Raw genomic sequence first — 13,825 nt, forward strand, 5'->3', positions numbered from 1 at the left:
CACGAGAGTCTTCACAGTAAAATCATTACACAGACTTTACCACTGACAATATCACTGTCATAAAATCCCACTGGTTTCCCTCCCTGCTTTAGCTTTTTTTTTGTTTGCTTGCTGCTTTAACTTTGTTTGTTGTTGTAACCGAGTCTGCTGTCTTCAACAAGTCTAGTTGAGTTTTACCAAACATCAGATCAGACGTAATCTGCTCTCTCCACTTATCAGCGGCTCCAGCAGGAAAAAAACCTTAAAAAAACTCAAAAGATTAGCTTCATGTTCGTTAAAGGAATCGTTAAAGTTAGAGCAATCCCATTACAAATTGTGAGGCACCTTCCCTCATACCACTTTATACCTTGGTACTATGTTTGCTGACCTAAATTAACCGTTTACATATGTATATCTTTTCAAAAAGATTTGATTTAAATAAAGTATTAAAAGTAAACTAAACAGTAATTCTTGATGTTTTAGCAAGATAATATTGTTCGAATACAATATTTGTTATTCCTACCAAACCAACATCAGGATCAAGAAAACCTTTTTGAGTCGGAGAGGACACATCCGACAGGGATTAATTGTAACATCTCTGTCTCAGCGTCAGCATAAATGTGTTCACTGACACTGTTTTTGGGGTATGGTAAAAATATAACGCCCCAGATATTTGTTGCCAGCCTACACATGATCAGATCCTCTGAAAGCTATATTGGTATTGGAAAGTGTAACAGCCACAGACCACTGTCAGATAATATCAGAGAGTGCTGATTGTTCAGGGTACAAAATGTAAGCTGCAAAGATTTCATTGTCGAAGTGATATTGCTGAGAGATCTTTAATTTTCTGGTTTTAAGGTACCATTATTAGACCATCACTGCAGACAGAGGGGTTACATTAATCTCAACCTCTATGGGAACTCTTATATTTTAAACAAAGTTGAGTTGCTGTGGGTCCATCTGTGATATTTTAGCCTAGCACTGATCCAAATGTTTCTCATCCAAATCAGTTTCTGAAATGATGGTGATACCTTGGCTTTGGGTCTCTGTGGATAGCATGTACTGGTCTGACACCGCTGTTAAATTATCAAGCTTTGTTCATCACTATGAGGAAGAGACAGTAAATCATTTGTTAAGTCTATGGAAGCATCACTATTAATTTTAAACACATCTTTCCTAACTCTGTAACAAATAAATATATCAAAGAGTATATTTTTAATGAGTTGATATTAATTGGTAAAAAAAAATAAAGATAAATAATGTATTTTTCAAATGTATTTGCATTAGTCTAAGTACCTTTATCTTTTACAGTTGTGCTAGTTTACTTTTCAGAGGACAGTTGGAGCAAAATAATATTATTTGAGTTGACTATGACACATTATGCTACTGTAACCATATTAAAAGCTTTCCAACAACTTTTGCAGCAGCTTCTACCTGATATTTTTCTGACTGAATATAATAAGTGAAAGCAAACAAGCGAGTGTGTTGAGTGTTGACATAACTATAAAAAAATGTGTTGTTAGAAAGACGGGTTGTTGGTAAAGGAGGCATCTAAACTGCTAACACTTTGCTGTTAGTGCTTCTGCTAGCTGCTGCTGTTGTGCGGTGAAGTAAACAGAACAATGAAAGGTGACATCATGTGACATCATGTGCACAATCACTGTCACTGATTTCTGAGTCTGGATCTGGCCATTATCCAATGTAAATGTTGTATTGGTGCGTTCCTATTTGAGCCACATATTTGGCATATTACCACCCGGTCACATCCTTTGATAATCTGCTAGTCTGGTCACCATCTTTTTGTGCTGTGTGATTGGTTGCTGATTCAATCAAAGGAAGTCTGTTTTCAAGTAACAAGGAGTTGATCTATTGCACTCTTGTCCTCGAGTCTCACATGTTCGCAGAGCATTTCCATCACTGACAAGTCTTCTTCATGTTCTTATTTGTTGACACCACAGTCCAAACCTGTAGCGTTTGCAGTAAAGACGAATGTGAGTTACTGTGGAGCTCTGGATGAGGACTGTCCAGTCCAAGGAGCTGCAGTCAACTTCGATGCCAAAGACTTCCTGCACATCAAAGAAGTGAGATTATCTGTTTTGAATAATACTAGTACTACTACTAATAATAATGATAATAATATGCCCTTTCATTATATTAAAACAAGACATATGCTGTATGTAAACCAGTGCTACTTTTGAACTGAATTTAACAGAAGTACAATAATGACTGGTGGATCGGCCGGCTAGTAAAAGAAGGAGCAGACATCACCTTCATCCCCAGCCCTCTACGATTGGAGGCAATGCGACTGAAACAGGAGCAGAAACAGAGGTCAGCTATTTCATTTCATCTCAGGTGATCTATTTCCACTAAACAGCTTTGGTAATTCATGGTGTCTTTGCTGCTGCTTCTGCAGGAAAACAGGAGGTAACTCCTCAAGTTTAGGAGACATGGTGACAGGGAGCTGGAGGACGACGCCGCCATCTGCAGGTGAATGTAAGTACAGCAAACCTTCTTCTGGTCCTGAAACAAAAAGCAGCTTCTGCTGTCTTTTATCAGTTTCTGTCACTGATTGTTATTTTCTTGTTTTCACAAGCTAAACAGAAGCAAAAACAGGTAGGTTCTGGTACTTTATGATGATGTAGAATTTGCTTATAATTCATACTTTTTTTTATTTTTCACTCTAAACAACACAGAGTTTGTAGAAGATAATACTGAATTCCCTAAAGTAAGAGAGGCCATGGAAAGTAAACAAAAATAGGTTATACAATTAGAAACTACAAGCAGGCTTGGTGTAACAGATTGTGAGTGTAGGAGGTTGCTTAATTGTTTTTTATGGAGTTAATATTAAAATAATCACTGCAGTAGTACACTGGAAGCTCCTGATCTTAAAATGGGTGATTTTAGCAAAACCTTTAAATATTTTACAACTAACCAATCCCTTTTCTGTCACCTGTCTCATTGTCAGGTTAGTTGATTAACTAATACCAGTAATTATTGTTATGTAATGTTATTTAAATGTATTTTTGTTTTATAACTTCAGGTCTTAATGCTGTTTTTTCGGTCATTGTTTGATTGAATATGAGGGGAAAAACAACAACAACCAAACCCAACTCCCATCATTTCTCACCCCTGTTTTCGCTGTTCTTTATCCCCTTTCCTGTCCTCCTCTATTTCTGGTAGGAACATGTCCCTCCCTATGATGTGGTGCCCTCTATGAGGCCGGTGGTTCTCGTGGGACCATCGCTGAAGGGCTATGAGGTCAGCCTCTCCCCATTTCACCTCCAGCAGACAGAACGACTGCTTTGCTCTGCACTATTTGCTCTGTTCACACTGCCCCTGCACTGCTGCATTCGTTATTAGCTTGTGTGAATTTGTCCTTTGAAAGTTATCGCAAAATATTCAAATATTAAATGATGACTTTATTGCTATTTAGTCTACACTCATAATGAGAAAATGACACTATGATTTCGCATTTATGAAAGTCCTCAGACCCTGAATTTATACTTTGTTAAGGGCCATTTGGCAGCCAATACAGTTTTTGGAAATTTGGATGATTAGGCAGTCTGTAACTAACACTACTTACTACTTTTAGGAAATTAAGATCAAGAATTTCATCAAAGCTGGACTATTGATACAGTTACATGCTTACGTCTCTTTTTTACTCATAAGTTATTTTTCAGTAGACAGTTTCATCCTTCTGCACAAGTAATTGTTTTCTTGTCTCCTGTACTCGAGCTCTTGTCTTTTATGAAGTAACTGTACTTTGACTCAAGTGGACTTTCTAGGTTTCTGCCATGTGATTGGCTAATTAGACATTTAGCAAACAGTCTAACAAGTGTACCTAGTACGCTTTACTGTAGTAAGCCAAAACATTTTATGTTTTGTTTTTTTTATTTGAACTGTTTTGGTAATTTTCAGAATTGTACTTTTTATTTACTTCTAAATCGTAGACTTCACTAAAACAGCTTTGCAGGATTCAAATCTTAAAATAATCTTAATTTATGTTAAACTGGGCCTTGGTGCTAAGTACATTTTATCCACTGCCCGAAAGAAGCTGCTTTACCTTCTGCCACCCTACCTTCAAAATAGCTTTCTTCTGATTGGCTGATTAGCAGGTGGAGGGGTGGATCCACTTTCACTGATATCATACCAAGCCAAGAATAGAAAAAAATGTCCAGAGTCAAGTGTTAAGAACAGCCTGAAGCATGACATTTTGGTTTATTTGCTACTTTGACCATGTTTAGTACTAACATGAACAACTCTAGCAGCATAAATTTGAAAAACAATAAGAGGAAGCAGGATGTCTTAGCCTTTTAATTTATAATGTGTTTGTAAATGATTGTTTTTCTTATGTTCCCAAAGGTGACAGATATGATGCAGAAAGCTCTGTTTGACTTCCTGAAACACAGATTTGAGGGAAGGTCAGTAAAATGGGGAGATTATATAATAAGTAGTTGGTGAAAGCCAGGCCTTTATTTCAGTGAAAGAGTTTCAGTGTATATTTACCTGCATTTTGCAACTTTGTCCACAGAATCTCAATCACCCGTGTAACTGCCGACCTGTCCTTAGCCAAGAGATCTGTCCTCAACAAAAGACCCATAATGGAGAGATCCAACACTCGCTCGAGCTTAGGTAAGCTATGCTGATGCCAGTATGAAAGTTCCACAAGTTTTTTTTTTCTTTCTTTTTTTGAAGGGAGGCGACTTTGATAATCTAATGTTTCTTGTCTGTGCAGCTGAGGTTCAGAGTGAGATTGAAAGGATATTTGAACTCGCCAAAACCCTGCAACTGGTTGTTCTGGACGCAGACACCATCAACCATCCCGCACAGCTCGCCAAAACCTCCCTTGCACCCATCATTGTCTATGTTAAAGTTTCCTCACCAAAGGTACGCCTTGCTCATGAACACTAGATTCAGGCATTCTTATGTTTCTTGGTTTCTTACACCGTCTTTTTCTTTTTCTCAGGTGCTCCAGAGGCTGATCAAATCCAGGGGGAAGTCTCAGAGCAAGCACCTGAACGTGCAGATGATGGCTGCAGACAAACTCTCTCAGTGCCCCCCTGTGAGTGCTACAGTTTGTAATTAGTCCATACAGTGTGATCATACAGGGATCATGTAAAATGATTTTCTCGATTTTTCAAAAAGTATATTCAAATATTTAATATCAAAAAAATCATCTGAATTAAAGGCTTGAGCAGTGTGTGACATGGTTAACTGTTAGTACCTACAGGGGGATTAAAATACAAATGAAAAATGAAGGTGGAGTTTTGGCAAAACAGCTGGTTAAGCTTATTGCACTCAGACATTCTCATAGATGCTAATCTAAAAGTGCTCCTGAGCTTGCGCCTGCTCAACTTGCCTGTTTTATTAGACCAGGCATGGTCAGAGCTGCCTTATCATAGCTTTCCTTTCTAATGAAAAATGTTTTCACTTGCCACCTCCTCTACATCGCACAAGTTGTCCAAGGTGCTTATTAGGGAAAACTCCTCTGATGCTATCACTGAAGCCCGTTTATTTGCTTATGCTAGCTGTGTTTCCACACAAAGCACAGGTCATAACTGATCTTGAAGGAGTGAAAGCAGACCAGCGGCAGCTTGCCTCGCACTCTGCTCTCCCCTTAGTTCACCATCAAAGACCAGAGGTTTATCCACAGTGCCCATGTGCAAACCACCAGAAAAAAAACTGCTGGCCTCTCAGCTTGCCTAGCACCAGTTATTGTTAGCAGGAAACAGACACCCCCTCAGAGAAGGAGACGACTACACTTTGCTATGACATGAGTAAGCACAGCTTTCAACGACAATAGCCAACTGCCTAACACAAGATGGCAGTAATGTACAGACTGGGTGCACATTAATTGACAGCGAGGTGCTTTATGACAGCATTGTCTGAGGTTAAAGGTGAGAGATCACTATAGTTTGGTATGTTTCAATGTATTTTACTTTATTTCTAGATTTAATAATGCAAGCACTCCTTGCCTTGCTTGTCCTAACAGAATGCCACTGGGTTACAGTCTAATTATTCATGTTGTACATTTGTAGGATATGTTTGATGTCATTTTGGATGAGAACCAGTTGGAAGACGCTTGTGAGCATTTGGCTGAATACTTGGAGGTTTACTGGCGTGCCACTCACCTCCCAGGAAACACCCCTCTTAATCCACTATTGGAGCAGAGTCTCATGACCCCGCCTTCTGCCATCTCTAGCCTACAGGTAAGTTTGTCTCTGAGTGTGTGCATAAATCAGGAGAGCGTAAAAATACGCTTTTAAAATAATGTAAGACTTTTGGCAACGAGCCTTGTTTTTTGAACACATTGTATGTTGTCACTGTCTTTGCCAGCTCTTCCCATCTCAGGCTTCACTCCTGTGTTTTGTTTAATTGTCTCCAGTTGTCTTGTCTGTCCTCTCACTCATCCATGCTTAACATCTTTGCAGTTTTCTGAAACACAGGAATTAATTGAATGATCGCTTACAAACTGGGGTGAGTAGTAGGGTTTATATAATATGTATATATATTTGCACCCCTCTTGCGCACCTCCGACACCCGAACACGACCCTGCGGCTGAGACAGTGAATGAAAAGCATTTTATTCATTCAAATCTCAGAAAAGATTAGACCTGGTGTGTTTTTGTTTTTCTGTTGTTTGTCTTTAATTTACTGCATCCTGCCTCTTTTCCTTTACTTGGATGGTTTCAGGTGACTCACTGCTCCACAAGCTTTATTCACAAAGCAGCTAAGCTCTGTCTCCATTTTAATACTACAATTGAAATATATTGGTTGTGTTAAATCTAACTTTCCCTATTGTGTTCAGCTTCCAAGCATGCTTTGTGAATGCTGTCCCCGCTCACTGTGGCACATGAAGCTACCTGAATGATGCTAATTAAAGCGAGTGATGGGTGCTTAAACGATGCTTTCACCTGAACTAAATGCAAATTTACACAAAAAAACTGAGTCCACAGCATCGGCAAAATAACTTTTTACCTCCAAGAGGAACGTCCTGAACATCCATTCAGCCGTTTCACATGCATTTTTTTGTTCAGTGTCTGTTGTATTAATCTATACACACACCGACAAAACAAAGGACTTTGAAGATAACAACACTGCTGCACTTCTGCATGCCACTTATGAACACACAACCGTTTTATATTGCTCAGCTCTGTGTTATTTCTGCTGTTTACTTACCTGCGGTTTATGACACTGACTGCAGGTTGATTAAAGAACAAGTAATCCCAGTTTTCCATAACTTGATATTTTAGAAAATGCCACAAGACATCTGAGCTTATACATCACATTTGCTATTTCTTGCAATTTTAGTAAAAATAGGGGTTTTTTGGTCATTATATAGGCTTTTTTAATGTTACCTACAGTTGTGGTCAGAGGTTTACACTCATCATGAGCATGAACGTCATGGTCATTTTGGCTTCTTTCTCCAGGGTGGAATCGTTGCACAGCATACATTTTAATAATTTGAGCGGAGGAAGTAGGTGCACAAGTTTGAATTTATTTGGGATTTTCTCTAATTCACACAGGGACAGAAGTATACATACAGGCTCAAACATATACATACACTCAAGTCTTTTAATAAGTGGTGCTTAAGGTTTTACATTGTCTTTTAACTTGACAAGGCTAATGCCTAATAATAATAACTTCTCATTAGTGGTCTTGAGTGACTAATCTTTGTCAGCATAAAATGGATTAGTTTGACAGCACTCACTAGATTGACAATACTCAGAGCAATAAAAAAAGTGCAAGGAACTCAGTGAAGATCTAAGAAGGAGAAATGCAGATTTACAGAAATTGGAAAGTTCTTTTGGAGCCAATTCTAAACAACTGTAGATTTGTCTTGATGCATGCTCAATCATCCAGGTAAGTAAAACCCCAAAATGTTGATTCTGTTCATCTGGACGTAATGTTTTTAGTGGGAGAAACGTTTCGTCACTCATCCAACTGACTTCTTCGGTCTCAGCTGACTGTGGTTTTCCTAGCCTACATTTGCACAGTGACTGAAACTCGCCCACTGAATGAACAGTGTAAAGGGAAAGACGTGAAAAGGGAAAGACCATCTCTGAATCGAGGAGGGGGCGTAAGGGTACATCTTTCACCGTCTTACAATGCTGTGATTGCAGCCATTCCCCAAGTTTATGTGAATGGTGCTCATGGCCATTGATCAATGGGCTTTGATTAATGGGCTTTGATCAGTGGTTGTTGACCAATGGTTATGACAATTTACATATTAATGATCAAGGAACTGACCTCGCAGCCCATTGTTCATTCAGTGGGCGAGTTTCAGTCATTGTGCAATTGTACCATTTATAAGGTCAGGAAAACCTGCAGTCAACTAAGTCACTTGGATGAGTGGCAAAATGTTTCTCCCACTGAAAACGTTACATCCAGATGAACGGATTCAACCTTTTGGGAACTGTAGATCCCAAGATCAAAAGTAAAAAGTAAAAGTTATTCAGATGTGTCACCACTTTGGTGAGGTCTGGAAGAAGACCCATACTGTTATACTTAGATGAGAGAACATTGTTCAGCAACAATCCAGGAATCAAAGAAAGAGGTCCCTGCTCCAAAATCAACAGCTTAACATCTGACTGATATTTGCAGCTGCCCACATGGACAAGCCAAATTCCTCCTGGAGAAAAGTTTTTTGGTCAGATGAAACAAAGACTGAGCTCTTTAGCCACAATGACGAGAGGTATGTTTAGAGAAGTAAAGGGCTTTCAAACCTAAGAACGCTGTATCAGCTGTCAAGCATGGTGGGGGCAGCATCATGTTCTGGGGCTGTTTTCCTGTCAGCGGTACTGGTGCATTACACAAAGTGGATGGAAAAATGAAGAAGAAGACTACATGCAAATTCTTCACCTTCACCTCAGATCAACAGACAGCTGGACAGTTGAAACATGGAGATAATTGGGTGATCAAACAGGACAACGATTGCAAACACAAATCAAAAATGGCTTTGGACTGGATAAAGCTAACATTAAGCGTCTGGAATAAATTTTGAAACCTTGTGGAATATGTTTAAAAGCCGGGTCTGTGCCAGGAAACCAAAACATTTTATGAACTCTTCCAGTTCTGCCAGGAAGAGTGGTCAAATGTCCAGGGAAGAATTATGGCAGAAGGTTGTTGATGACAATCAAAAGCATGAGATCGAGGTGAATCTTGCTAAGGAACATTTAACCAAATATGTGTAATATGTATATATTTGAGCCTGTGTGGATTACAGAAAAAAACGAATAAATTAAAATTTGTGCACCTATTCATTTTTTTTCATTAACGAGGTATGCAGTACAATTATTCCACTGTGGAAAAATAACAGTTCAAAGAAATCATTAGCATTAGCAGAAATCAAAGCCCTAAATTACCTTGACATTCATGTCGATTATAAGTGCAATGCAAACATCTGACCACAGCTGTAGTTCTGCAGCTCTGTGTCACGGAATTACGCTTTTGGGTTACGGTAGCTTACTTTCCATTAGAATATCCATCCATTCATCCATTTTCTTTACCATTTATCCAATTCAGGGTGGTGTGGGGCTGGAGTTACACAAGAAAATATAGCACTACGAGCAGTAGAAGACATACTTCGATCTTTTATCAATCAATATCAATAGTATGTGTTGTTGTCTTACTCTTACTTACTGTTAATGCAATTCCGATGTAGAAGAGAAATTACAGAGTCCACAGTCTTCAGGCCGTATAAAGAATCATAAAAGTAGCATTGAATTGCAGGGGTGTCCAAGATATGTACCAGGAATTGTAAGTGGCCCACCAAAGGGTCCAATGTGGCCTACTAGGTAGCTTTTCAAATTGTAAAAACTGCAGACATGCAGGGCATTATTTTTGTGACTTTTCTCTGTATTTCGTATCAGGAGGTATTGCGGTGTTAAGAGTGATCACATTATAACTTCTTATGTGAGCAAGAGGTCTGAATCATCATCAGTTTTGCAGCAGTTTTACTGACAAAGATATCACATATATATTTCACTTAAGTTCTTTTGTTTTGTTTTTGTTGGGGGTTTTTTTTTGCAATGGCCATCTGAATGTGATGAAATTGCACTTCTTTTTCTTTTTCTTAAGACATCTGAGGCTTTTTCCTATCTGATTGTAAATGGATGGTTAGTTAAGATTGAACCTTTTCAAACACTAAAACAAAGATACAAAGATGATACATTGTTTCACTGGTCATTATTCAGTAGTTTTACTAACCAAGATCAAATCAAACTGGGCACGGCTCTTCAGCAAAAATAAAAGTGACACCTTTGCCCTTTATACTTGTTTATACTCGACACTTGTTTAAATGTACAGTTGTACAGAACAAAGACTGTGGTCTAAACTGTACCTAAACTCCTACATTAGGTGTCACTTTGTGTTCAGTAAGAAGCTTTTTAGAGGCACATGTGGGTATGTGAGTGAGGAATGATTTGAGTCTGCCATATTCTATTTGTCTCTGAGGGTAATTCTAACTTTATGCTGTTCATGGAAAAGAAAAAAAACAATTTTGTATGAATCATTTTAAAGTCTTAATTTAAATGTACTAAAAATAAACATAAAAACTAACCACTTAGAACAACGGTTGCGCATTGATCTGATCGCACTGTGATCACAGAAGTGGAGAGCTCAATGTCTTCCGTAGGCTCAAAATAGTTACTTCAGTGGGAAATAATGGGAAAGAAACCAGAATTTTCCTTTCAGACAGACTCCCACAAGTCCTTCAAAGTCCTTATTGATGTAGTGTTTGCCTTATTTTGTGTTTTTCCTTCGAGATGATATCCTGAGTCCAAGCTTTGATGTGACTCTGCCTTTATTTGTATTTTTTTCCTGCATGACCACTTGAATCATCCAGAACAAGAACCAGCCGCAGCCTTGTGAGACAGCAGGCTTGGAGGGTGATGAGGAAGAGGAGGCCGGCGAGGAGGCCCACTCCCCCCTGGAGCAGGACAGTCTTATGCCATCTGACGAAGCCAGCGACTCGCTTTCTCGTGGCCGGAGGGGGAGCCCCTGTCACAGGGGGGGCGAGGAGGATGAAGAGGAGGAAGAGGAAGAAGAGGAGGAGGAGGAGGAGGATGAATACGCCTCTCCCTGCCACGCTCGTACATATAGGGACATGTACCCCTCTCACCGCGGGCATACGGGCGGTGCCCACAGCGCCAACGGGCACGAGTCACAAGACAGGCTGCTCCAGCGCGAAGCTCAGCAAGGTCACAACCAGAGGAACCGCCAGCGCAGCCGCCCCTGGCCCCGAGACACCTACTGAGACGAGGGGCCCCTCCCAGCCTCCAGCTCCACCCCAAGCCCTCCGCCCACTGCACAGTCCCAAACTAGCAACTTAGAGATGAAATTTGTTCCCAGATTCGCCAAACTTTAGTGCCAATTGGAAACAAACACAAACAGATGCCCAGTTTATCGACCAATCACAATCTTCCAGACTCAAGAGTCAAAGGGGGCCTACTCACCTCTGAAAGGGAAAGGTTTCAGGCTACAGCTGTAAGCAAACTCAAACTTTAGCTGCTTTGCCTAAGGTTTCTCTATTGTAGGATGTCTCATATACTGGCCTTAAAATTCCTAAGACTTTTAACGATCTTTACTATTGCATGTATAATTTTAAGACTATTTGCACATTAACGTCAGAACAGGAAGTGAATGACCTTTATGGATAAACTAACGTAGGAATGTCTACCGTTGAATCAATTAAGGGAAATAGTAATGCATTTGATTCCAATGTATATACTGAATGGGCACTGCTACTTTATTTGTTTGATTTTGTTTATATGGACTTGTTTGTTGCCATCCATGTGTTCGGTGAACGGAAATTTTTGGAGAGACACTTGTACAGTCTCTAAACAGTTATAACGTAAGTAATCGATATGAAGCTGCAGTACAGCGTCAGCGTCACCTACAGTGCAGTATGTTCTGGGCATCGCTCGTCTTTGCTGTTGCACAATCACTCTCTTAAGAAAAAAAAATCTTTGAATGGGCACAGAGAATGTAAACACAACCATGAAAGGGAATGTTTTAAATCTTTTAAAGGATGAATTCCTTGCCAAAAAAAACAAACAAAAACAAAAAAAAAACACGCTTGTTTACATCCACTCATACACATATTTCAAGCACATGCTGCACAGCTGCAGCTCCTCTTCAAATCCAGGCTTCAGAGAATGTAAGCTTGCATGCCTTTTGCACCTCCAGCACCACTTGGTCGCACAACCTATCGCCCCGTAAATTCGATTGTAGCACGTTATTGATTGTAGCATCCACAGTTTCTAGACTGATCTCACCCCCCCTACACCCACCTCCCTCTCCTTGGATATTTTTGTGTGTCGAACATTGTCTTCGTACTGCAGTTTTACAGCTGGTTTTTACAAAGGCGGATCCTCAGGTGTATGTCCTACAACACTCATCGCGCTCAGCTCCATGTAACGACCATGTCGTGCTCCCCGAGGACTTGTAGCACTCGTGACACGTCATTCTGTTCCTGCGCCATTTCTAGTCCGTGAGCCGACGACGAGGTGGACGCGATGCTGATGAGCGGCAGCCCAACTCTGTTCATTACACAGGGTGGATTGTTGTCACGGCCGGCTGATAGGAAACCCTGGTTTACTGCTTCCATGTGTCACAGGTATCTCTATCTAGTGTTCTGTATATTTTAAAGAGAAAAAAAATCAGCATGATTGAAAAAAAAATTAAGAAAAAAATCTATGCAAGTGTTGCATGAAATCTGATTGTTTCTTTTGAAGTATTTTAGTAATGCATCGATTCTGACTCTCCTCGTCGTCTTGTAGTGATAGTCTTGTCTTTGGGGCTACTCACTCCTCGCACCACCAACAACACGATTACTAAAAAAATCTGTTTATTTCTTCACACACCTTTAACACTGAGGACATTCTTCCACAATAAAGTCACTCACTTGAAAAAAAACAAAAAAAACGTCCCAGATCAGGCCTTTGATGAATGGATTATCTAAACCCTGCATGTCTTAGTTCAACAATTAGCTCCTTTCGTTATATTTTGGCAGAGTATGTTTTTCAACGCGGACCAATTTAGCAACTGATAAAACAGTTGAAGGTTTTTCGATTTATGAAGCACAATTTTTACAAGAGTTATACTTCAGTTTCCTCTGTCTTATTCTGTATGCAATACAAAGCCTAACATTGAAAAACTTTTAAACGCCTTAGACCATCTGGACTTCCTCTTTTGTGTGAGTATAGAAAAAAAAAATTGCACTACTTTTTTTTGGGATGGTTGCTTTGTAATGCAATAACTGCACTAAATATAACCATTTATCCACCAGACTACCACAGCGTGCTAGCGTGACCCGACACGCCTCTTCCCTCTATTTATCAAAAGAGACAGCAAATGTGTAAAAAAAGTGAGACATTTCCTGCCTGATGCTGTATAGAATGCTTTCTATTTGAAAATAGATTTACAATGTTAAGTAAAATATGAATTAAACTAAATAAACATGACATTTTATGTACTTTTAATGGTGTAACTCATTTGTCTTTCATTGTCATTTACTGACCAATACCTATCAGCATTATGTGTAGCAGAAAAGGACTGTCTGCCATAAAAATTAAGTGGATCTCCAACTGGATTAAAAATTGTTACCAGGCGTTTTATTTAAACCCATCTTTCTATCCAGAGCAGTGGGGCATTATTTATGGGAGAGCTTCAAAACAAATGCAGAGTTTCAGTCAGGATTCAAAATTCATCACTGTACAAAAACACTGTGAAGGTTATGAATGATTTTCTTGTGGCTGCTGACAGTGGACTCATCTATGAGCATTTGATACCAATGACATGTATTGGTTTGCATGAGCACGCAACACGTATTAAAGGTACTGTGC

At 39.5% G+C, this 13,825-nt stretch overlaps 1 protein-coding gene across 4 annotated transcripts in view; it reads left to right on the top strand.

The window, feature by feature from the left end:
- The window catches only part of LOC100704754 (voltage-dependent L-type calcium channel subunit beta-4), a 28,687-nt gene extending 15,225 nt beyond the window's left edge, over positions 1 to 13,462 (top strand). For 2 of the 4 annotated variants that reach the window (XM_003438970.5, XM_025901900.1), the window contains 11 exons: positions 1,938 to 2,060; positions 2,192 to 2,307; positions 2,393 to 2,472; positions 2,573 to 2,592; positions 3,160 to 3,237; positions 4,342 to 4,400; positions 4,511 to 4,611; positions 4,715 to 4,866; positions 4,946 to 5,041; positions 6,018 to 6,188; positions 10,825 to 13,462. In XM_003438970.5, the coding sequence (XP_003439018.1) occupies positions 1,938 to 2,060; positions 2,192 to 2,307; positions 2,393 to 2,472; positions 2,573 to 2,592; positions 3,160 to 3,237; positions 4,342 to 4,400; positions 4,511 to 4,611; positions 4,715 to 4,866; positions 4,946 to 5,041; positions 6,018 to 6,188; positions 10,825 to 11,235 (1,407 nt within the window). In that variant the 3' untranslated portion in view covers positions 11,236 to 13,462. Of the gene's footprint in view, positions 1 to 1,937; positions 2,061 to 2,191; positions 2,308 to 2,392; positions 2,473 to 2,572; positions 2,593 to 3,159; positions 3,238 to 4,341; positions 4,401 to 4,510; positions 4,612 to 4,714; positions 4,867 to 4,945; positions 5,042 to 6,017; positions 6,189 to 6,315; positions 6,457 to 10,824 lie in introns of those variants that run through there. The other 2 variants (XM_013274220.3, XM_013274216.3) reach the window with 2 other exon arrangements.
- Positions 13,463 to 13,825: the final 363 nt, after the last annotated feature.

This window comes from Oreochromis niloticus, linkage group LG20 (genome assembly GCF_001858045.2).
Source record: "Oreochromis niloticus isolate F11D_XX linkage group LG20, O_niloticus_UMD_NMBU, whole genome shotgun sequence".
Classification (NCBI taxonomy): Eukaryota; Metazoa; Chordata; class Actinopteri; order Cichliformes; family Cichlidae; genus Oreochromis; species Oreochromis niloticus.